This window comes from Trachymyrmex septentrionalis, unplaced genomic scaffold (genome assembly GCF_001594115.1).
Source record: "Trachymyrmex septentrionalis isolate Tsep2-gDNA-1 unplaced genomic scaffold, Tsep1.0 scaffold37, whole genome shotgun sequence".
In the NCBI taxonomy this organism is placed as follows: domain Eukaryota; kingdom Metazoa; phylum Arthropoda; class Insecta; order Hymenoptera; family Formicidae; genus Trachymyrmex; species Trachymyrmex septentrionalis.
Window position 1 is genome coordinate 8,663,134 of NW_017305536.1, and position 26,205 is coordinate 8,689,338.

Here is a 26,205-nt window from a genome sequence, read left to right on the forward strand (position 1 = left end):
GATTTCATGGCACGATACATTCATAATTAAATTATACAATCTGTGTTTGCATATAATTATTAAATTAATTATGGTTTCGATATACAATAAAATATACCCATTTCTCACAATAGAAATTTAAATACTTATTAAAAAATCATGTACACTAGATTTATTTGTTTTGTTATATAATACAATGCACAATTTTCATTGTAATAAAATAAAATATTTAAGTTAATGTATGATGATAATGAATAATGTGATTATAATGAAAATTGTACATTTGGATATTAAATATAAACGAACAAATAATTTGTTGTCTATTGTTACATTTATAATTATGATTATATATTCATATAATCACGAAATAAAAATGGTCTGTAACAAAAATTATATGTGTTGACAAAGTATATGAACGAAAGACTCATATATTTATTTATTATTATTGTGAAACATAAACGGATGTTAAAATATTGCTTAAATTAAAAGCTTCACGGAACTTAAGATTCCGTCTTAATAACATTAGAAACTTCAAATCTGCTTCTAATTGTATATCACAAATATGTCATACTGTGTTTGCAAAATTAATAGCCAGTGTATCAGCATTACTCGGTAACAATGGGAAAAGCGCGATATATTATTGACGCAATGTCTATCAAAGAGATACAGAAAGAGAGAAAGAGAGAGAAAAAGTTAGGAAGAATGAGAGCGAGAGTGAGAGAGAGAGAGAGATGTTTCAAATCGATCAAAATGTACCATAATCTCGATAATCAATTCCAGAATCGGTCTCAGCCCGTCTCACAGTCGTTTCACACGATACAGACACGTAACATACACGATACACACATATAATACAATCGTGTACATGTTTCACTTTGTTTCTCCCATCCTTCGCGAGTAAGATCGCCCTAAATTCTCGTCTATTAAGCCTCGACGTATATGTATACCGCGCACACTAACCACGACACCAATATCGTAACTCTTGCGCAGCTGCAACACGGTGGGGCTCTGGGTAAGAAAACACTTGGAATAACTTTGAATATATATTTTTCGATTACTTCGTGCCAAAAGTTCCTTCACCCCATCTCATTCTGACAATAACCCCCAGGGCATTCGTCTCCTTTACCTTTTCTCTCTTCGAGATTCTTTAATTTACGAGATTCTTCTCTCTTTAACTTACGAGAGATTACATACACACTTCTTTTATCAATATCTTCGGGCTTTGAATGAATTTTCTTTTTAAAGTTAAACACTTGAATAGAATATTTTTATTTATTTTATTAAAAAATTAATACAGTTGATAAATTTCCCTCTTAATATTTGATTCTCAACCTTTTCAATATTTAATAAATATCAATGCTTGTTTTAAATTTATTTTAAGCGATTGAGAATTAAATTCAAAATTTTTTCCATAATTTTACCTATATATTGTAACTCTCTCTAATAATAATCATGCATAAAATAATAATATTAATTGTAAAGTCTAATTATAATTATATGCATATGACTGTATGTGCTGACTTATTGTTAAATTATCTCTCAGCACATTTTGTCCATTTCTATCGTTTTTATATTACATGACATATCAAAGTTATATCTAATTATCTAATTTTGGCCTAAATTCTACTGCAATTTATAGATCGCTTAAAATGAGTTGAAATTATGTTGAGATATCGTACATACAATTTCTACTTTTCTCTTAATCAATATACGAATGTTAAAAAGTATTAAAAGAAACCCCTGCTTTCAAATTTTAGAGGAAGTCCCATTTCTTTCCCTCCACCGATTCTTCCCGAGTTGTTTACGATGTATTTCAGGATTCTTGATCGCTCACGTGGACCTGCTCTTCATCGTCGATGGAGTTTGCAGGTGAGAGATCATTTAATCGATCTTTTGAGACGGGATACGAGCCCTGAACCTAAACACTTGACTTTTAACAAAGCCACCGTGTTACGGAGCACGACACAGTTACTGCGGTTGTAAGCCGGGCTATAACGTTTCGCGCATCAGACTCAGGAGTAGCTTGCAGGAAGCAGCTTGCGGTTTCTGAACTCTGGATAGCTTTGCTTGAAGCTCGACAGGCAAACACAGAACGTGAATTAATATGTACAAAGGCTGTCATGTGTGACGTTTAAAATAGCGGATATAATTGAACTACCAATCGCGTATATACGAGTATATCCCAACTATCATTAAATTAATACATGTTATATCAAAGTGTAACATTTATTGCTTGCATTCCAGGCACGTCATTTTGATCAGCTACCTTTAATTACTATTCGAATCATTCGGACTGCTTCACGAGCAGTTCGAATGATTCCATAATTTTAATTTACAATTAAAAAAAGATTTAATATGCCGTATTATCTAAAAAGATAATAAGTATTATATGAATCATTGCTCTGTGAGATTCTTCTAGTAAAAGTTGCGACACACCCTTAGTAAACAACAAGCAATTAATATACGTTGAGAGAGGCTATATTTAGCTAGTCCGGCATAATTAACTTCGCAATGTATACGACCAGGACGAAATAACTCGGCATATAATCGAGCGGGCGCGACGATTAGTTTAGATGGGTACGCCACGGCGGGGCGATCCACGTTGACGGTAGTTGGGGAAACTAATCAGCCAACCAACGCGTATATGTATACCAGGCGACCTTAATCCGTCAGAATCGGTTCGCCAAGAAGGAGACGTTCCGACATGTTATCCGATAGCTCCCGATATTGCCTGCACGCTGACACATTTCCATTCGCTGGAAATCCTCGTGGGTCATGTAACGCAATCAGATGGTTGGCAGGTATTCCCACGTGGACACGACCTACCTGCCTTGCACAACAGGTTGTCTATTTACCTTTCTGGACTGCGCCGGACGTGTTTTTCTCCTTTATCAAACCTGCAAACACTTTTTTTCAATTTTGTTGACAAGCTACGAGCAAGAGTCGAGGACGGCGTTGTCGTAAGTGATTAAATAACTCCAGAATTTCAACCGAAACTTTACACAATATCGTACAGTTTTACTACATTTGAGTAATTTCGCTAATTTTATAATATAAACTTTGACGATTTCTCTTGCGTATCGCATGAAGAAAAGATTTCTCTCTGAAATACTTTAAAACAGTCAAAGTGTCTGCAGTAAAAGCTAATCGACAACACTTGCCATAAAACCCGCTTAATCATAATTGACATTTGCTGACAGACGCGAGGATTCTAAAGAATTGGTGAACCGTAAAATGAAAGGGGCACAAGAAAAGGCGTCACCCACGGATTAGTAAATAATTTATTTCAGAAAGTAATTTAACTTTTCTAATTGATCGTCTACTCGGTCGAGAGTTTCATGGAAAAGGCGAGGCGCAGGTAGACAGAAGGGTGAATGGAGGATGTAGCCAGTTTCAGGATGAAATATCCTCGACGAAGCGCCACTTTGTGCAGAGGACTAACTGAAGATGAATTTCTCGGTGCGGCTGTCTTGGTCGAATGAGATATCCGGTTTTCATGTAATACTCGAGAAATCTCAAAATGTAACGAGATTCATAATCGAGACTATGCATTCGTGAACAGGATGTGACATGTGTTTACACAATTGACATGTGTTTATATAATTGATGCATTATCTAGCATCATAAATACTAGCAAATTTATTGATACATCGATTATCGTTATACGATCATTACAGTTGAAAAATTTCCATGAAATTTAACACATTTCACATGTTTCGAACGGTTCACTCAAATTTTTGTATTAATTTCACACAAGTTAAATGTATTAGAAAGTAATAAATATTATGTAAAAAAATTAAAGAATGTAACACTGACACAATTTGTAAGCTATATTTCAATTGAAGAAATAATAGAAACATTCCTTGCAATATAATATCTTGCAGATATTATATTTAAATGCTGTAATGTAAAATTTATATAACTTATACAATACACAATTACACAATTACGCCGTGCTTATTTTCGTGTAGAATATACAGATATATGTATCATTTCCGATGCTGTTGATTGTTAATTTATATATCGACTAATAATAATCGGACAATCGATAATTTATACAATTATGCAAATTGCACAAATTATATATTTTACACGTAATATTATTGTAACGTTCAAATTTAGTAGTTAATAAAATGATGCTATCGATCATAAGGTGATCGCGTATCAGGTCATAGCTCGGCAGTCAATTTGTTAAGGCGGATCACCGTTGAAAGTAGCTCTCGACAGTAACGTGTGTCTTCCGGAAACTTGTTGAAAGTGAGAATAAAAAAAGTACCAGAATGGACAAAAGAGATATACCGGAAAAGTACCGTACTCCGCCGCGTTCTTCGGAATTGTTGTTCGGAGAGATATTCGCCGCGGCGGAAGAACGTAAGAAGTACCCAAAGAAGAGTCCCGAAGATATGGTACCCGAGAACGAGTCGCCCGAGATCGATCCCTTCGATTCTTCAAGAGAAAAAATTTAGGAAGATTGCCATGAAACTTAAAAGAGATTTACCGCAGTTATATTTCGTTGCCGTCATAGATCTTTTTACTACCAATTGTTACTACCGTTGTGTGAAATTTTGTGATTTTCTACTTCTCCAACAACTGCGATTAATAATTACGACCCTACTTGATTCCTAGGTATTTGCGCAAGACGTTGACGACGTATTTCACCCGAAATATTCATTGTTATTTAGATGGTACTGCAGTTGTTATGCGGCATATCGAATATTGATGCAGGAGTATTAAAGCGAATGAGACTTCGCGTTTATACATGCATTGACGGTGTTCATTGCTGATCCAAGAAACGGGATAATTTTACATATAAAAATAATTTAAAGATATATAAAGAAAAGGACATCAGATCAATGTAGGATGTTTAATATTTAATAATAATTAGGATGTTAAAATTGGTTATACTAATATTAACTTTACAAAAACGCGCGCCAGTGTCTAAAACTAAAACGGACGTTTTATTGTTCTCGCGTAGAATTTCTACACATATAGAGGAAAATCATGCATAGAACCCGTTTTCTTCTTCGTACTGCAGAAGAAGTTTCTGGGATCAAGATAACCGTCTCCAGTCTCGTGGCGAGAGGTTAGGGGTTCGTTCCCAAAGGTGAAATTGGAAAAAGTTTTTCCGTTTGCGTGTGGATGCTTCTGCGGGCAGTATCAATCTCGCGGACTTTTGGTATTTCAGACCCTTCGGAATCTCTATACTGATGCACGTAATGTCCCAAGTATTTTAGTAACAGATTTTAGATCGGAGCTGAGAAAATCGCGGTCATCATTTTAATATCGTTTGAGTCGCTTTTTGGACATTTATCTCTTATCGTGTGTATTTTTGCTTAAAAAAATATGCTTATTTATCCTTGAAATTCTTCCCCGCTGGTACAAAATTCGGGCGTTCCGGGAATACGCGAATTTCGTGCAGACACTAGAAGTGCACGAATGTAATTGGAGTTTTATGACAGTGGGGCTAATTTCCCTGGATGGAAAGCCGGACCGAAAACTCTCGGTAACGAGACTTATTATTTATTCTTCCTACCATGTTGCAAATTCCCCTCTCCCTTTCCTCAAATTGTGGCTTTTACAGTAGGATATGACATACAGCTTATCCGTTACTAAGTACATTTCTTTCTCAAATTAAAAACACAAAACTATTCTTTTTAATGCATACAAGTATCATGAGAAAAAAGAATTGTGATATATTCACAATCTGAAACAGTCGTCCAAGAAACGGGCTGATTATTTTCCTGATTTTTCTTTTTTTTTCTCTTTTTTTTTTATTAAGAAAATGTTAATACGCCACCCTCATTTCAGGTCATCCTTTGTGCCTTGAAATAGACACGCCGTTTATCTCTGAATTTAAATACACGTAGAACAAGAGTATTTAAAGAGCGACATGGTGGGATCGAGTTGAACTGTAGCCATCTCATCAGACGTTGATTAACGGCGCCGGACGAAATCCTTTGTCCATTTCTGTTTCGGTTGGAAAATATTGCTGGTCGTTCTTGGTTCTGTAAATGGCCTGTACGAGTGGCCTAATTACTATACAGTGTTTAAGCTAAAAAAAAGGGAAAGAAAAGAAAAAAAAAAGAAAATCAGGAATGTAGTCCGTTTCTCTTTCAGATTACGAATATTTGGCAAAATGCCTCATTTAATTATGTTTTTACAAGAGAGGTAATACCTCTTTATTCTTGTTATTTTAATTTTAATTGCAAAAGAGTAATCGTTCCTTGTGTGTTATTTTGTCGTCGTTGTTTTTTAAACTTTGATCTTCTCTTGGTATAAATTTAGAAGTAATTATATCTGCACCCTCTCTTTTTCAGATGCAAATTTATTTTTATTTTTATATCTTCTATAGATTCATTATATCAATATCTCGCTATAGTTTGATAAATATATGTGGATAATATATGAATTATATTTGTATATAATTAAATAACAGGAATTGAGAACAATCAACGTTTCGTGAAAGTAAATCCACATTGATAATTACACGAAAATAATAAGATATAGGAAGATATAGGAAGATAACTCCAGATTAAAAAAAGTTTGGAAGCACTTTTTAAAAATTGACATTTTTGAAATTACTTATTTAAATATTCATAACAATGTACTTTTTTAACAGTAATTTTTTAGATAAAAAATTGACACATTTTTGGGATTACTTATTTAAATATTTATAACAATGTATTTTTTAAATAGTAATTTTTTTTAGATCAAATAACAGTTACTAGATCTAAAGAATTATTGTTAAAAAAAACACACATTTTTGTGGACATTTGAATAAGTAATCCCAAAAATGTCAATTTTTTAAAAGTGCATCCAAACTTTTAGTTTGTACGTATAAAGTTATTTTTTTTTATAAAATAAAGCAAAAAAATGTTTGACACGAAAAACGTGAAAAACAGACGTATCCTTACGGCAGCATCTTGCGGTTGCTTATGTTAAATCTTTACGGAGCTGAAAAGATAGAGAAGAAGTATGAGCTACAACGGGAGGATCCATTTCGTCTGATGCTGATTCATAGCGGTTAGGCGTGCTCTGCATTATTCAGAGAGCGCACCTGACCGTATAACGTCGCGTAACTTTAAATACAGCTGCATCACTTTTGACTGTCAAAGCAGATAATGTGGCACGTCGTACACTTTTCTACTAGCTGCATCGATTGTTGTCGCAAAATCGAATAAAGGAGATGCACAGGATTTTATGCGAGAAATAGCGATACGCAGATTTATGGTTAGCGTATTTTATTATTTACACGCCTCATTTGTTTTTCTATTCGGCATTTTATATTCGTCGAAGTGTCATTCTCTAGCTACGTTTGGTTTAAACGTTTTACGCGCTGTATTTGATTTTCCTTCTGCTTGTAATGAGTGATAAAGGAAGAATAAAACTTACAGCACGTAAGCGTTCAAACATACTATTCTACGAGGTTAAATCCGAAATTTACACTCGGTAATGAAATAAATAAACAAAATAAAATGCTATAAAAAACAACAAAATAAAAGTTTTACGCTGTAAAAGAAAAACAAAGTTTCTATCTAATTTAATTAAGTTTACATTCGCTAAAAGAAACTCTAAATCTTTTAAATGTTTTGGAGATTACCAGATAAGATAGCAAGAACACGAAATGCATCGTAACGTAACAATAAACGTTATATCAGAGATAGTAATATTATATACTAGTAATTATAAATATTTAAAACATTAACAAATTATCATACAATTAGAAATAAAAATGTAAAGGTAATCTAATTTTAAGCAAATGAGAAAAGTTCGTAAAACCTATAAGAAATAATTGCAGGATAAAAAAAAGTATAAAAACAACGGGATGCTTTTATTTAAATTTGGATACAGAGTTCATTTTCACGAATGTGTGGAAACGGCTATACACATACACTCTGCGCGCAATTTACGAACGCGCTCTCTATTTCGACCGACTATTTCCGGTCTTTGCGCGATGCTGCTCGTACAGAATACAACATATTTTTTTTTCTTGTTTCCTCCGATTTCGTTGGGACATTCTATGTGTGGGTATGTGTATGTGTGGGTGTATATCGCTCGCTTCACTATACAGCAGCAATTCTGTGATTTTCTCGGATTTTTCTTCACGCATGTTTGTCAACGTTCTATTATTTCGCAAACTGTTAGCGCGCGAAATGAGTTTCATACTTGGGACTGCTAAAGACACATTTTTTATTCTTTATTTTGTTTACGGATAGAAACGCACGTTGCTCGGGCATTGTTGATTCTTTAAACAATCGCTGTAACAAGTACTGCGTGTAAAAAAAAGACACTTCCGCTTGAAATATTTTATTTCTCGGAAAAAAATTCTCACTAGACGCGGTTGATAAAAGAATTGCTATTGCATTTGGTAAAAGTGCAACAGGCAAATATTTCTATTTAAAAAATTGTATGCAATAGGTATTGGAAAAAACAAAAAATCTATATCTATTTTATATAGAGAAAATAAAAAGAATATTATTTTATATTGAAATCTAAAGGTATGTAAAAATATATATGTGTGTGTAAGTGTGCGTGCATGCGTATGAATTATGTTTCTAGCGGCTAATCGCTTAGAATAATTTACTCATAAAAATCTGCTGTGTTATATATGTATTTGCAATTTCATTTATATGTAATTAAGTGAAAGATTATCACATTGTCAGTTTTAAAGTAGAAATAGAACTGCAGTCGAAATCTTTTTAAAAAAATTAGAAAATTTTAAATAGATATTAATTATAGTTAGTCAAATTTGATAATTTGCATTGATTGAATCCATAGTGACGGCTATCTAAAAAAAAAATCATAAATTTAAGATATCGACTTGCGATATTTTAAATAAGCATATAACATGTTAAATAAACGTCCGTGATCGTCACTGTAATCCACTATTATACCGGTTGCAATTTCACCCGTCGCTCCATGCCTAAACGAGTGATCTGATTCTTTCAAGAGCTTTATGATGAATGGCGGATTCGTAAGATTGCACGTAGAGATTGCGGATGCTGGGCACGACAAGGCTAGCTCGTCCATTCTCCTCGAGGACGACGCGGCTTCTTCCACTCCGCTCTTCCACACCGCTTCTTTTTCTCCTTAGGCTCCAAAGCGACGTAGTAGAAACCATCTGTCTCATTTGTTTCAGGTTCTGCCACCCTGGAAAGCCGCCAAGACCGGGACTATATCCTTCAAAATTCGTACGAACGAGCCCAATGGATTGATCATGTATAGTCGCAGCGGAGCACAAACGAGGGTACGTATCTTTATTTAGCTTTCCCTTTTCATTAAAATAATCATCGTAACGAAAAAATCATAAGGATAATAAAATATACAAATTTTTTCTTAATAAATTTATAAAAACAAGTAATACGTTACGCAAAAAAGTGGAATAATACAGAAGAGTTTTGGACAATAAAACCAAATGCGGCTGTCAAAGTGCGATTACGCGTCCAACAATTATTGGCTACTAAAAACGTTTTTCAAAATAACAAGCCGCTTTTGTTTCAAAACTCATTTCAGTCGCGGTTGTACACTCGACTGACAGTAATTTAATTATCGATGCACAATTCCATTCTCCTGTGACACTTCGACGATCAATGCATTCTGGCGGTCAGCGACCTTCGAGTCTGAATTTTATAATTATTTGATTATTTGAGACATTTTCAAAATATTAAGTAAATATCTATATTCTTTTTGACATAAAATAATATTATTTAATGTAGGAGACATAAATTTTGTAATTATTTTTTTTAAATTAAATTAACAAATATATTAAAATAAATGCAAAGAATAAACTTGACTATCATAAATCAACTAATTATTATTATATTTGTTGTAGAAAAATAAATTAATAAATATTAATTATATTCTAGAATTAGATATAATTTAAATATTTTATATAATTACATTACATATTTTGTATTATACATATTTTTTTATTAAATATGACAAAAGACTAATTATAGACTAGAAAGTTTAAAAAGATGTGAATCGCTCTAATGATATTTATCAAATGTTATTTACAAAAGTTATGTGTGACAAGTCTTTTTCGATGGTTAGTAAATTTAAGCCAATACGTCTTCATTTACTCGTAATCCCATTAACACTAACGATACGCCGACGTAATATATCTTCATCCATCTACCCAGAATAACAGAAACTCAATAAATTACGACAATGAGCGTCCTTTATTTTAAACATAAATGAAAAATATAAATCTCACATTTGGCTACAATTTACTAAATATTTAAAAAGACTTCCTATTCAATTTCTCTTACTTTTTTATACAAAGTATACCTAAGTATAATTTGTTAAATTGGTAATACCATTTATCAATTAAATAAATTTTCACTAGAAAATCTATCAAATAGTATTATAAAAATAAATACATTGACGTATTTGTAGAAAGCTTGTGCGCACGCGGAAACGGTTTTACTTTACGTTGAAGTAGCAATATGGTAATAAATGAACCGTTTTCATTTATTACAGGAAGATCTGTTTGCCTTCGAAATTCTTGGCGGATATCTTTATACGCACGCCGATCTCGGGAGCGGCTCCGTTAAAGTAAAATCGTCAAAGACACGCGTGGATGATGGCACCTGGCACGACGTTGTCCTGAGGAGAGTCGAGAGAGAAATTCGAGTCACTGTCGACAGCAACATAGTCGAGTTTCGTACGCCAGGTAATGAAGAATATAGCTTTTTCTACCTAACCTTATCTTGTCAAAATATATGTGAAAACATTTAAAAAAAAAATAGAAAATGTATATGGCATTTATAATTGTATACGAAGATAATATTATGAAAAAATAGTAGTAGTATTATTTCATGATGTAGATTGTATTCTGCTGGGTGAATTTGAACTGGAGCAGCCATGCAACTTTCTACATCATGATCGCTGCATATTTTGTATAGATATATATATTTCCTTTTTCCAGAAAATTATGATTAAATTCATATCCATAATGTTCTCAAATACTACTAAATCGGGAAATAATTAATAATATACAATATATTGTTAATAATAATTTAAATTAGGAAAAAACATTCCAGACGATATATAAAAAAAAATCAAATGACTGATCTTGGATTAATAATCATATATAGCCAATTATCTTATAAGATTATTTATATTTTCGGAAAAAGAGCCAATATCGTTCTTAAAACACAAACTGCATATCGATAAATTATCGATGCCTATCGTAGCGTATTTATGCGTGCAGTAGCAGCTCTTTTTTCAAAAAGAGCTATCTCACCATATACATAAAGTGTCTAACCCGGTCTGGCAGATAAGTGTCCTCGAGCGTGTAACTCTGAATTATGAGTGGCTCGGCTCGCTCAGCTCACCGTTTACGTCGGTGGACCGCGGTGTGTCCAGAATTTACTCACCGCACCGCGACTAAGTGATAAAGCACTACGTATGTACGGCCGCAAACACGTGAACGATACCGCAAAAACGATAAAAAGAATTTCATTGAGATAGCAAGGATCCATATATCCTCCTGCAGACAACGGTGACTTAGCTTGCTGAAGATGTTACTGTGTAGTAGATACTTTACTGTCACTGACTTTTTTAAAGAAAAAATTTGATAAACTCGAAAATCAATGATATCAACAGCAAGATGATATCAACTATTTGATATCAACAGTAAGATAGGAAGATCGCTTAAAAAATAAAAACATTGTTTAACAAATAATAGAACAAAAAGAAAACTTTTAGTATATATGTACTTTTACATAAAATTTATACAAAATTTATTAATCTATATTCTATACAAAATAAATTATCTAAATCTTAATTCGTAAATTATTAGAAAAAACCATTATTTTTAATTATTAACTACGTAAAAACAAAAGTGTCATTTATTTTAATTTAGCCATAAAATCTCTATAACGAGAAGGATATCCGATAAATCCGGGACAGCTTGTATATCCACATATATTTTAAATGCAACAAATATGTATGTATGTATGTACGCATATTCCCGTAATTGAAATAACATCATATTATTTAGAAAAAAGTATGCATTATACGACGATGATACATAGTTCACTTTTTCAATTACATATTTCAATAAAACATCTATCTAGCTAAATTGAATAATTAAATTTTTCTGTTCTTGTTACATAAAATGCATATACACGCATATTTTAACATTTTTATAACTTTCTAATGTAAATTTTTATTTGACCCGCTTGACTGTCTAGAGCCATTAATTAACAAATAATAAATTATTAACTACATTATATACAGAACAGTGGTACCTACTTTTTTCTCTGAAATTTGCTGAGTGAAGGACTAAGTTATCCGTTTGTTTCCTCTTTCCTGTTAATTCTGTCGCTCATCAGCAACTTTTCTCTACACTCTATCTCTCTACTTTTTTCTCTCAATTTTTTTCATCCAGGTTAATATGGACAATTTACTATTACCTACTACATGTTAAAAATCAAATTCAATAATATATTTTTATATTTAAAATAATCTTTTGAATCAAATAATTAGAAAATGTTTATGCTATTTTTTAGCAACAGATTAATGTGCCATAACGGAATATTATGAAATTATTAGATATATATTAATTAAACACACACGTCTGATAACCTACTTTATTAATTGGTTTATTTTATATTGGTATATTGCCACGTTTTATTCATTACATAGTAAATTATATTGAATTTTGTTGTTTGAGGAAATTGTTCTGAAACGTAATAAATTTCTCCGTTTCTTTCTATCTCTTTATTTATACATATATTTGTCTATCTCTCTTTCTGTTCTCTCTCACCGAACATTTGTGAGATAAATTTACAACTTTAGTCGGACTGTCACCGTTTTCATCTTACCACGACTAGAGCCTGTCGCGGTTAGCCGAATTACACGGACGGTTAATTCGCCGACAAAACTCTCCTTTGAATCATACCAACGTAGCTTGAAGCAATTCCGTCCTTGCGCCCTTGTAAAACCGCGAGCAAATAACGCGGATCACTGCTGAGCACAGAAAAAGATCTTTGACTTTCACATTCCCTACGAAATAATTTGTTTAACCGCGGTATAAACGAAAACAAAATCTACATTTGCGAATAAGGGGAATATAAGAAAGGGTATGTAAAGTATAGATATGTCAGAAGTACTAAATTTATTGCTTTCTATGTTATATCAATATTATTAAATATTTGTTCTTAAAGTGTAAAAGTTTCAATATATCAAAATATGTTGAAGATAAGTTTTAGACCAATGTCAGAAAACATAAAAAATCCTAATTTATTTGACATTCCAGAAAAGTTCGGGATCGATATTAATTAAACATCGATGTTTGTGTCACAGCGTATATATTTTTGCAATTTATTAAATGCCAGTCTTAATTGATTTATTGTGCACGCTAAATATGAACGACATGCTATATAGATTGTTAGATCTTTGATAGATTTTTATTCATTATTTTCTCTGTTTTGATGATTATTGAAAATAATTAAAATTTTTCATATAAAGCTTAAAAAATTATTTTATTTTTTAAATTAATTTTTCTTATATAGTTTATTCTATATTTTTTTAAGATTACATCATATCGAATGATGCACAACAATTTACGTACTATTTTAAATATTAAAAAAAATACATATATTTTTACATATATTAGATATTTAGATAAATTTCCGAGTGTAATGCATAAAAACTATAAAATAGTTTTTTTAACATGTATTAATATTGCAATTAATTTAATGGTAGGAGATTCCACGCAATTAGACTTGGATGGCTTATTATATATCGGTGGTGTGGGCGCACCTTTTGCGCCTTTAACTGTTCCACCTGTTTTGTGGACGGGCGCCCTTCGACAAGGCTACGTGGGATGCATGAGAGATCTTGTTATTAATGGAAATCCAATAGACATCGCGGGATATGCGCAGCAACAAGATTCGGGTAAGCGAATTGAATTTTAATATTTATTTATAAGATGATAAAGAAATCATCTCAAAAGATCTTAATCAAAAAGGATAACGATTTGTACTAATTTCGGAAAGTAGTACGTAGCAGTTATAAAATTATTTTTCTTTTTTAGATTTTATTATTTATTATTTATCGATATTTAACTGCAATTACAAATCTAATATCTTTAAATCAACATAACATGTTTATTTGAACAGAAATATAAGATAGATTTAAAATAACGTAATTAAAGTAACAATCAAACTATAGTTATACTGTTGAAACTAAATATTATATTATTCTGTCCTACAAGAGATAACCATATTTGTTAACTATTTGTTACTAAAAACATCCTGCGGCGTGCGGTATTACTAATATTTATACAGGGCGAGTAGAGATACGATTTTTTTATTATTGGAAAAAAGTAGATTACAGTACGTCTGGCAGCCGTGATATTTAATTATTATATTTTTTTCCAATTTGTCGATCAAATACACGATCGGTATTTTTAATTATTATAATAATTAAAAAATGCGCTTTTGACAAAATGCATAAGAATTTTTCTATTGTTGAAACTTTTAAATAAAAAATAAATAAAAATTAGATTACAGATATTATTGATATACTCTTTTGTTTGCATTAAGTTGATTAATTCTTCAATATAATATTTCACGATTGCATATATTTTACAGGTGCAGTAAGACCCGCATGTCACATGCAAGCCCCGCATTGTTCTTCAAACCCGTGTATGCATCGTAGCGTTTGCCTTGAAGGGTGGAATCGATTTCACTGCGATTGCACTAACACGTCTTTCACAGGACCTACCTGTGGCAAAGGTGAAAATATACTTTTACCTAATTGTCGCTTTTTTCAAAGTGGTTTTTTTTTTAAACAAAAAAACAAGCTCTCTGACACGCTTTTACAATAAATTATTCAAGTTTAAAACTTAATCATTAAATAATTCGACAAGTCCAAGACAATTTATGTATCTTAAAGCTGAATGAGTTTTGCACGAGCATGTAATTTATGAGTTTTTAGTAAGTAGCAAGTTATTATTCCTTATTGCAGATGCGTCAACATTGCATCTGAACGGTACGCAACAAATGACGGCGTTGATGCCGGAGGACTCCAGAACACAGGCGGAGGAAGTTGTCGTGCGATTCAAAACGACAAGACCGCGCGGTCTTCTATTGGCGACTAGCTTTGAGAACAGCGCTGATCGCTTGCAGATTTATCTAGACGAGGGCAAGGCACATATGCTGATTCACATCGGAGACCGAGAAAAGGTAAAATTATTAAGTTACTCAACTATATTTGCGAGATAAGGAAACTTATAGTTCTGAAGCCTTATAAATATTTATATTTCCTTGGAAGTGAAATACAATAGACTTTTAAATATCATCAAATACGTAAATTTTAAATACAATTTTGTTTGAATTAATTATTGTTTCTTGTCTTTTCGACAAACTTCTCATTTTGTCGACTTATAATTTAATTTCATTATCATGTAACATGATATTAGATCGAAATATATTGATTTTGTAAACGTTTTATTATAAATGTTAAACAAATCTTACTTTAAATAAGGACGCGTTGTTGAAAAGATAAGATATTGGATTTATCTCGGACAAATTCGATCATTGACTTAACGTCAATGTGCATTCGTTTAGAAGTTAAAGGGCCTCGCGTGGTCCATGAGGATTTACATTCCCGAAGCATCTCCGATGTTGAGCGTCGTCCCGATATAGTTGACGTAGATCGTTCTCTCGTTGCGAACGACGTCATGACGTTAACTTAATACGTCACCCGCAGCAACATCCGCCAAGTAAACGGCTGGCGGCTCTCATCTCCATGTAACGGAATATACTTTTTGACGGAAATGTTGGACGCGTAAAACGCATTCTCGGCAATTGCTCCCGAAGTATAAGATGACGCGCAATAATTTTCACGCTTGGCTACATTAACTCCCTTTTAGCAATATGATAGAAAAGATTTTATAACTAAATACAATATATTATCTACTTAGTATTTATGAACTTTTTACATTTTTTTGTAAAATAATGCTAGATAGAAAAGATTGAAAAGACACGAAAATTTAGTAAAATAAAATTACATGAAGTAAAGTATTTAAGTATTTTTAATAACTGTCATATTGAGTAGCAATTCCAAAAAAAAAATCTTTTTTTATTATTATAAAATATCTTATTTCAGATATAATTAATGAATCTTTGTTAAATTTTTAAGAATTGGCAAGAGTATTATCTCAAGGTCGCGAGGAGCGCTTCTGTGCTGCTCCATCGATCGTTTTCCCGGGAGCCAAATGTATTTCTGAATGCATCCTGCAACCTCTCGTTCACGCAATCTCCAACACTCCATTCCTCCCTTGTACCGCATATACGTGGAAATACATAAGCAATTCTGCAATCGCGACGCTTCCGGTCGAACGAACAGTAAATCGGCCGATTCGATTTCGCAGCTATTTTATTAGATGCATAAATGTACAATTTATTTTTTTGTCTCTTTTTCTTTTCTTCTCTTGATCTTTACAAATACATATAATTCTCAAAATATTATATTCTGAGATATTACATCTTATGTTCATCATTGATATAATTGTATAACAATAACAAAATGTTGAAAAAAAGAATTGGATGCAGATTTATATTTTAATTAATTATAATTTAAATATACATACGATTAATATAACACAAATTGTTCTCGCATTGATATCTCATTAAATTTCTAATTTAATAAAATTATATACCGAACATAATTCCAAATTATGGATCGTCTAAGCTAAACGTTGAGGAGAATTAGTTGGGAAGCAGTGACCCAACTATGGCATTATTATTGTGGATATTAATAGGAGTTGCGTTAATCTGGGATTAACAATCTTGGGTCGAAGTCATTTGGAACTCTCGTATCGCGCGTGAATGAGGAGCCAACGTGCAGATCTACAAGTACACGCGTATAAGCACGAACGTACAAGACATACAGTAATTTACGGTAATGTTTCAATCTCTGTACCTACACGGACTCGTTAATTGGACGGAATAATTGATACGATAATGCGACGCTCGACGATTAGTCTACGGAAAACCAGATTTCCACAAAGTTCCTGGGAAGTTGGAGAACATTTCAACGAAGATTACTATCGCGGTGGCTTCGAACCGCGAGCTTTTCTCGACCGCGAGATTATCTGCGATTTTCGATAAATTATTAATCCTTTTTATTGGCGAGAGTATTGTATAAATGATAATGATAAAGTAGGTACTTCATTAATTGAGGTATTATACTGTTACTTTTATTACAAAAAAAATTATTACATTTATGCAACTATTCTATTTTTTCATTCTTTTATTTCAATTTTAATTACTTTATTCGACTATGCCTATTTAATCTGCGTTGAAAAATGAGTAAAAAAACTATAGGCGCATTGTTCGTGTCCCAGTTATTAAAGCAATTATTTAGTGGCATAGTTGTTTTTAATAACATTATACATAAATTTAAAAAATATACATAAAATGTACTCTGATGAAATCTTTTCTCGGTAATTTCATACAATTTTAAAAGCTATATAACGTACTTACATTTCAATGTTTTACGTCACATAAAGTTAAATTTTCCACTTAATGCAGAGCTTGATTTTGATTTAAATAAAGCTAGAAAAGTTCCGAAAAGGAAAGAATAGCTTCCATAAAAATACAATCCAGTTTATCAGGTCAATTTATCATGTAATGCACATTTCGTTTTTACTCACAAAGATTCCGACGAAAGTTAAAATTAATTTCTTCTGAATGGAAATTTGATAGTAAACTATTTTTAAATTTCTATACGTACGTATTAAATACAGAGCATGTATTTTTAGCGATTGACACGAATTGAACGATGAATTAGTACTTGTGATAATAATAATTTTCAACGGCAATAGCGGCGATGCATAGATGACGTTAGATGACAAACGTGCGTCAGGTGTCACACAACGCATGATATCATATATTGCAATGGGGACTGTGCCAGATAGTGACGAGTTGCTTGGATTTATGAGACTTGGTCGAATGACGGGCATCTCATAGAGGTGGTTTATCGATAGCGTTAAACCTATTGCTACACGACGCTGCAAAAATGCAATAAAAATTGGAAACTTCGTTGCATGTACACATATCAACCGACTTTGTTTTAGTAAATTCTTAAAAAGTAAATAAAAAAATAGAAGAAAAAAGAGAAGAATTTTTTTTATGATACAAATATTATAATTATTAAATTTTCTTTATAAAAATCTACAATTATTGTACTTTAAACATTTTCTAAAATCGGTATCGTAAGGTACTTATGTTTAAAAAAGAAAAAGAAAAAAAGAGTGGGAGAAAGTTTTTTTATGAACTAAGGATGCGATTAAAATTTAACAGATATTATTTTATTTCAGTTATTGACAACTGGGCAAGGTCTTAATGATGACTTGTGGCATACACTAAAATTCTCCAGACGATTCAATTTGCTCAAATTCCAGATCGACGATGATACGGCAATGCGAGGTATGTATACCTGCAATAGTAACGCTATATGCAATAGCGACTGAAATATATATTCCATAGAAACATATACGTTATTAAAGCCAACAAATTACATCGTTGCATACACAATGCGTATTTTCGTAGGACGAGATTTCAAAACTCATAAAGCGGTTTATTGATGCGGAACGTGCGTTTTGTATAGAGTGTTAAAATCATGGTAATATCGAGAAATGAATAATTTTGTGCAAGATAAATTGAAAATGTAAAATAAATTTCTTTCACATGAGGCTTTATTTACGTACAACTGCAAAATTAATGACATTTGCCCCGTGCTATTTAAATTAATTTTAGTCTTGAATAAACATTGATATTTTTATATTAAAAAAAACTCTTGCTACAAATCATTGAACATATTATTGGACGTATTTTCGACAGAATATGCATTTAATTTTTTGCATTTGTGTATCAACATTCTAAAATCTTTAAAACAAATTGAACCAATGCAAACCAACGTGTCCTGTATAGTTTCATTGTTGAAATTAATTTATGAGATAGTGGAACTTAAAATGTGACAAAGTGCTAGAAATTGGAAGAAAAGTCGATTAATTTAGACACGAACTACATTATTACGGAAACAGGACGCTGTGCAAAGTGCAGCAAATTGTATGTCGGTACCAGATGCAAACAGTTGATTGGTTTCGTGCTGCTGCAATGCAAGTGGCGTCTCTGATCGCAAGGTGTGAGAAATAGCGAGATGAAAAAGACGATTCTATTTCAGAATATTGACGAAAGAAAACAGCAAGAAATAGAAAGTGCCAAAAGTATATCAATTTTCATGCATAAACAATATTTCTACATTAGGTATTAAGTTGAAACAAAAATTTGAAGTTTTAATTGTTTATTTATTATTGATTGTTAATTAACTTTTTATTTTTGTTGCAAATAATATTTTAAGGTGATATATGGTTTAATAAATATTAAGAACAATAATTAATTGTTTTTTTTTTCAATTTAACATTATTTAAGATAGAATTTCATAAAATAATTGTTAGTGCGAGAATAATAAGTCTATTTAATTGATGTTCTTATATGTTTACTCTAAATACGGATGAAAATAGCTTTGCTTTTATGATAATCAATAGACCGTCTTCTCTTTTCTGCTAAAGCTTTTACATGCGGTTTAAAGTCATCTCGTAATTAAATCTGAATTCGTAATGAGCGTAAAAGCGAATTATGTTTCAGGAAAATTAGAATTTCCATATTAACTTTCCATGATATTATGATATTTTAAAATACACTTCTCAATTTAGCGACAATAAATTGTAAGCTTAAAATGTGTGAAACTAGTGATTATTTGTACAAATAATATCAAAGAACTCGTTTATTCTTTAAGCAAAAATATTTACTTTTACAATTGTTTACAGCAAATACGATAAAGACAAAAAAACTTTTATTGTAGAGCTATTGATATGTTATCAGGATAGCGTAATGGGTTTTGCTTTAAAATACAACACAAATAGTCGTTTTATTATCAAAATCAAAAGGCTATTCATTCGAGATTGCTCTCTTATGCTTCATGCTTTTATTTTACTTCCATTTTTTACTTTATGCTTTTACCATGCAGGATATGCTTTCTCTCTTTATCTTTCTCTTTTTTCCTTGTATCATGCTTTTACTTCAAAATAATTACTTCCTCTCCCATCTTTCGCAAAGTGCATTTGCTTCACTTTTTTTCCACATTGCAGTAAAAAGAAAATCTGCGTATATAAATCACTGTTTTAGACATTTAAAAATTCAATGCTCTAAGTATTTCAATTTTTTAAATTATATTTTGGGATCGTAAAGAAGCATTATTTTAAACCCAATTAACATTATTACGCAGTTCTAAATCATAAATTAAAACTGAATAATCTTAATAAGCAACAAAAAGAGCGGTTCTTTGAAAACGAATCTCTCTTTTCTATCTTATTTGAATTACAGTCTTCTCGTTTTTAGTCATAGCTCAAAAATTGAAATTATCTTCATAAAAGAAAAATTAATTCAAAATTGATTAATAAACGTGCAATGAAGATAATGCACTTAGCATGAAATAATCTTGTATAAATTAATTTTACATTGATATGGCAAGTTATCAAAAGAAAGTTATTATACGGGAATTATATGCAAAGTTATTATACGCAGAATAATTTCTTTTCTTAGCAATAAATCTTATGGCGCATTGCAAGTTTCGAACGAGGGGAGTTTCCCTGTCATGACATTTCGAAGCGGAGGTACTTTGCACGTCGCATCGATTGCACCAGCTCGAAGGATCCTTATGCATCGTATATGCATGCGCACGTTCGAATTTCGAACTTCCAACCGCAAGGCGAACCCACGCAAGGGAGCAATATCGTATTTCGAAATCCTTATTTAGCATAAATATGTGGCGGAATCTCCGCGGCGGAAGTCGCGGGGTCAGAAAAAAGTCGCAAAGAAATACATGAAGAGGACACACGTGGAAATACGAAAGCTAAAATCGACAGATATGTGGGAGGAATCTCGTTTAACACATCTCAGAATACGTTGTTCTCATAGGTGTGATTAATACGCGACAATACGTCTAATTGGCAATATTATAAAAGAGGGTTAAAAGAAGGAAAAATTATTGATACAAATTTCAATATATTACTCAGAATAGATATACATACAATAGTTAAAAATTTGTGTCAAATTTAACACATTTCATGTATCCCAAATTGTCCACACAAATTTTTGTATTAATAATAGCTGAATATGTTGTAGAAAGCAAATATTTTATAAGAAATAATATTTAATTTTTCAGTATTGCTTTCCATTACTTTCTTTAATGTTTGTCAATAGCTTAGAACAATTTTTAATCTTCAACATCATATTTACATTAAAATCTCCGAAAAATTCTCTTACATTACGGCGTCAAAAATCTTATCAGACTCTCTGACAGACTCTCTTATATCTTTAGCCACCTCTGCAGCAGACTCTCTCTTAGAAAAATCAAAAATTACAACCGAAAGTTCACGCGTAGAAAGCTAAGCAAACAACGATAGACGCAAATGTCGAACTTAATTATTTTATGGCAAAGTTACGATGTCCTCAAAATTGTGAAATAAAAATATTTGACTGGAATTGAGTACACGTCTGTATATTCGACGGAAAAGCATGAAGTACTAGAAGAGAGGATAACGATGGGGAGGAAATGCAGAGAGAGAAAGAGGGTAGGATTAACTGCATCGTACGACCAAATTGCCCCGAGCGTATAAATACAGGTGTACACGAGGCGAGGGTGGAGTCGCCATGGAGAATTCCCGTCCGATAATCAATTTCCACATCGAGATTTATCAGTCGGTGGATTCACCGCGGCGGGATCATTCGGTCTACCAAAGATTTATGCGAGGACCGTACGACGCGGCCGTGGCCTCGCGTAGAAACGACGCTATCGCGCGGAAAATAATTTTCCGCCTTCTCTCGATCATCGCCCACCACACGCTCGCACGCTCATGCTCGTTATTAGTGTTGTTATTTGTCGGACCGACGAGTCGGGGAAATTGGCACGGCGAGTATTTCAGAGCTAAATCGTCCTGTCGTTTTCGGCTATCGCTGTTGGCAATGATCGAATGAGTCATTGGGTGTGACAGTTTTATAAATCTTCCGCTTGTTTTGGAAAAATGTAGAGAGACTCGCGCAAATTATTAACATCAAGTCCTCTTTATTATGAAGAGTTCTCTTGTAGCTCTCTAAATATAATATTACAACAGTAGTACTTCATTTACCTCAATGGCAAGAAATTTTAAAGCATCAAGAAAAAGTGTTTAGTTTTAATAATTTGCAATGTATCGACATGTTTTGGACTAGTAATTTTACATACTTTTTATGTTTAAAATTGGCACAGACATTCTTTTTTCGTACATGCAAGTTTTTATTATATAAATGTAAGTATTATATCTCGTAAGTATTTTTGATTGAAAATAATTTTTACATGTATAGAATATCTTTGAATAGTTTATCAAGCTACGAGACGAGTAATTGCGTCAGTTTGGCTGTTCCATGGATTTAAATAATTAATGAAAATCGCCGAGAAAGTTTCGCAAGATCGATGAGCAGGCACACGAAATTAAAAATTTCTTGAGCAATTTTTCACGTAAGTTTCGAGACCTCTCTCATCGCACTCGCATAAGTTGTGCAAATGGGACAAATAGCGAATTAGAAACTACTGGTTTGTTGCAAAATAGTAGTTTCCTGGAACTAAGAACTTGGAACATATGTTACAGCTATCTGACAGTTTAGACTTTGTCGATATAGCCAATATTACAAAACTTAGAAAGATTGATGTCATTCTAGCAAAACAAAGCAGAGAAAAATATTTAATGCACAGATTTGTCAAATATACATTTTGCATTTTTACGTACATATAAAACTTACATATATTTATACTTTTTTAGAAATAAAATTTGCATGCTTTTTTTGAAATAATCTACTTGTTCGTATTTATAAAAATTTAACGTTGATTATTAGGTTATTTAACATTTATGAGTACTCAATTACAGTTATAGTACATCCTGAATATCTCAATTTTGAATGAAACATAAAAAACTAATAAATGATTTATTTAATAATAAAAATTATTTAAGAAAATCACCGACATTACATTTTTCTGTTGCGCGATATTTATGTGTAGATTTTATAATTTCATTGCACAATCATTCTGAACGAATTAATATGTGTAATTATAATAAATAATTAATTATACAATCTCCCGCATATGCAAATAAGAGTACGTAATTATTATAACACATATAATTATGAGTTAATGAGTAGTCTCCTTTGTATGCTTAATCAATTTCAAGAAACAATTAAAAAACTATTTATAATCCTTTTTTATATTACGTCTTCAATTTTGGTAGAGCTTAAAACTTCATCTTTTCCGGTCACACTTCTTCTATCGGTTAAATTATAAGTTTCCCGCGGGTGCTCTCAACTCTCCTGCAATCACAAATTCAAAATGCATCGCGCATTGCGTCCGCTTTTGCATTCTGTCGGCGACTCTTCGAATCGAGACACTCTTATGAATGTTAATCGAAGATTTTTCCAAGGCTGCGGTCGTTATTGCACTCGGTCGGTGTGTCAAACGTGAGAAATATATTAGTGGACGAAAATTTCGTTTGTAAATGACAAAGATATTTTTAGTGACGAGACTGAAAAATGCATCCACCATAAAAGCGAGCCATATGAAGCCATCATCTCAGGGGTAATTGAGCGATAAAGTACAATGAATAAGATATAGAGATAGATTTATTTTAAAATAGAAGGATGAAAAGACATTTTAAGGGTGAAGGAGACCGTTTAGAACCTTCTGAAAAATATAACATCTCTTAAACTTGTTATTTTTATAGTGAACCACGAAAGTGAAGTTTTGTGTAAAAAAGTTTTATTCTATTTCTACGTTTTTGGATTTATTTTGTGCAAGTAAGCTTATACGAGTAAGCTTTTAAGAAAGATTTCTTCAAAATAAATCAGTAAGATTCTAATTGTATCAATCAGAACTTTGGTCATCATAATTGGACATTCAGTTATTTAGAATTATAATAGATATAACCATATAATTCTGATTCGTCTATTTTCAACTAGAAATTTTTCTTAGTGTATGATCGATAAGAAAAGCACGCATTCTCCAAGGCAAAGAATTCTCCCGGCTCGCGACCGCGCGCGAGAACGTCCATTTTTCTCTGTTTACGCCGATTCGCCGACCGTATTATTTACGAGCGGTAGATACGAGTCAGTGCCATCGATTTTCCGACATCCAGCGGACGGATTACAAATCGTGGGCATGCAAATGCGCTTTTTATCATGCCGACTCCTCGAAATGCTCTTCACGCCGCTGCCGGCTGCGCAACGAGAAAAGTGCATCCGGAATCGGTGATGCCGAGGGAGGAGGTCGACGTCTGCCGGGGCATTTGTGGCACTCCGTCGCAAAAGCGCCGCTTCAAGTATAAAGTAAATTATATCCCCGCGCGATTCCATCAACGGTAAACCACTTCACAGAAATTCCCTCAGGACTCTCTCGTCGCGCACAAATTCCGCGGTTAACGGAACGAGGGACACGCTACGGATGAGCAAACAATATCGATATATCGGAGATCTTAATACGATCCTCTCTGGATAATCGACATTTTTAATACCGATATCATATCCGTTTGACAGCGTCGTTATAATGTCTCTGCCAATATTGCTATTGTCATGTTGGCGAGCCATTTAAGATCGTCGTGCTTAAATGACGTGAAGACTCTACACAGTTTGGAGGATTGTCACAACCGGTGATTCTATTGCAAATATCACGTAATTTGCACATTACGTATGTATTATATAGTTTATGTGAAAATAATATAAGATAATCTAAGCAATTAGCGACATTTCCATGGGAACGGGACGCTGATTCAATCGAGCACATCTCGGTCGTATCTTATTAATATCGATAATATGAACAGCACGTGATTGGCTTACCAATCAGCCTGGCCCCAATCGGCCCCTGCAAAACAACCCCGCCACAGTGGCCACCGTGAAACAGTCACCCTCGCAAAGCTGTCCCTCGGATCACCCTATTAAACTGACGGCGAGTGCCGGCAATATTGAGTTAGGTGGCAATAGCCTAAATTGCAGCAGCTCTGCACGGCCTTTACTTCAGCGCAATCGATCGCGCTGGAACGATAATTGCTGCACAGCGAAACACATGCGGTTCCCGTCTTAGCCTGGCGTTGTTCAATAGTTCAGTTTAAATGCTAAAGTTTCGTGCATTCACGAACCTTTGAAAATTTCGGCCAGTGATCAAATCTCTTCTTCATCCATCTTTTCACTAGACACTGATGTACACGATACTTTCGCAAACACTCGAGTACACAAATACTCCAAGTAAAATATACTATAGGGTGGCACAAAAAAGTTTGGCCACAAAAGTTATGTGTTTATGAAATCATTAGTAATGTATATTTCCGAAAACAAAACTCTAGAATGTCAGTTATACCATATTAAGTATCGAAGATAATAATTAATATTCAAAATGTTCATCTTTAGCTTTGAAGTAGGTTTTAAAGCGCTTTAGAAATGCATCAGTGATAGCTATGCATCTTTTTATGAATAAATTCTTTCAGGCAGGCAATAAAGAGATCTTTTGGTCATCAATCAATGAAAATCTTCTGATTCTTTTGCATTAATATTTAAAGTCTTTTTGGTATTTAATAAGACGTAATTAATTCCAGAATTCGTTTTTTTAAATTTACGTTACTATAAAACTCAATCAAAATGACGACAAATAATGTCAATTTGTTAGCTAGATAATTTGATAAACGTACAAAATTTTCTAGCTAAATGTTTTATTATCCTGTATACATTAAATAAAAAAATCTAAAATTAAAAATTATATAAATTGTAAATATATGTAATATATAATATAACGTGTCTTTCATTTGATTTAACATTTTGAAACGCAGTAATGAAAGAACTAAATTTGATATAATATAAGTATAATTTTTGTATTATTAATTAATATAATTTTTAACATTAAATTATTTTCATTGATGACGAAGATAAGCAATAAGATCGTAAATATTTTTCAAATTTTGGTATTTTCTATTTAAACTTACAATTAGTTCGCGTCTCAATGCTTTTCAATTTAATGTCGAATAACTGTTTGTATGCAAATGTAGCGGAAGCGCAGCTGGGAAAGCAGGGCATCTTGGAATTTCGAACGCTCCACGTAGGCGGATATCTTCACGCGGGCGAGGACATACCG

At 32.6% G+C, this 26,205-nt stretch overlaps 2 protein-coding genes across 2 annotated transcripts in view; one reads left to right on the plus strand and one right to left on the minus strand.

Moving 5' to 3' along the window:
• Window positions 1-26,205, plus strand: part of LOC108750753 (neurexin-1) — a 229,340-nt gene that overhangs the window by 164,253 nt on the left and 38,882 nt on the right. The window contains exons 10-15 of the mRNA XM_018490467.1: window positions 9,119-9,226; window positions 10,462-10,654; window positions 13,696-13,887; window positions 14,586-14,729; window positions 14,962-15,179; window positions 18,320-18,428. Coding sequence (XP_018345969.1) covers window positions 9,119-9,226; window positions 10,462-10,654; window positions 13,696-13,887; window positions 14,586-14,729; window positions 14,962-15,179; window positions 18,320-18,428 — 964 coding nt within the window. The remainder of the gene's footprint in view (window positions 1-9,118; window positions 9,227-10,461; window positions 10,655-13,695; window positions 13,888-14,585; window positions 14,730-14,961; window positions 15,180-18,319; window positions 18,429-26,205) is intronic.
• LOC108750751 overlaps window positions 12,336-26,205 on the minus strand; it is a 19,978-nt gene continuing 6,108 nt past the window's right edge. The window contains exon 4 of the mRNA XM_018490466.1: window positions 12,336-12,355. Coding sequence (XP_018345968.1) covers window position 12,355 — 1 coding nt within the window. The 3' untranslated portion in view covers window positions 12,336-12,354. The remainder of the gene's footprint in view (window positions 12,356-26,205) is intronic.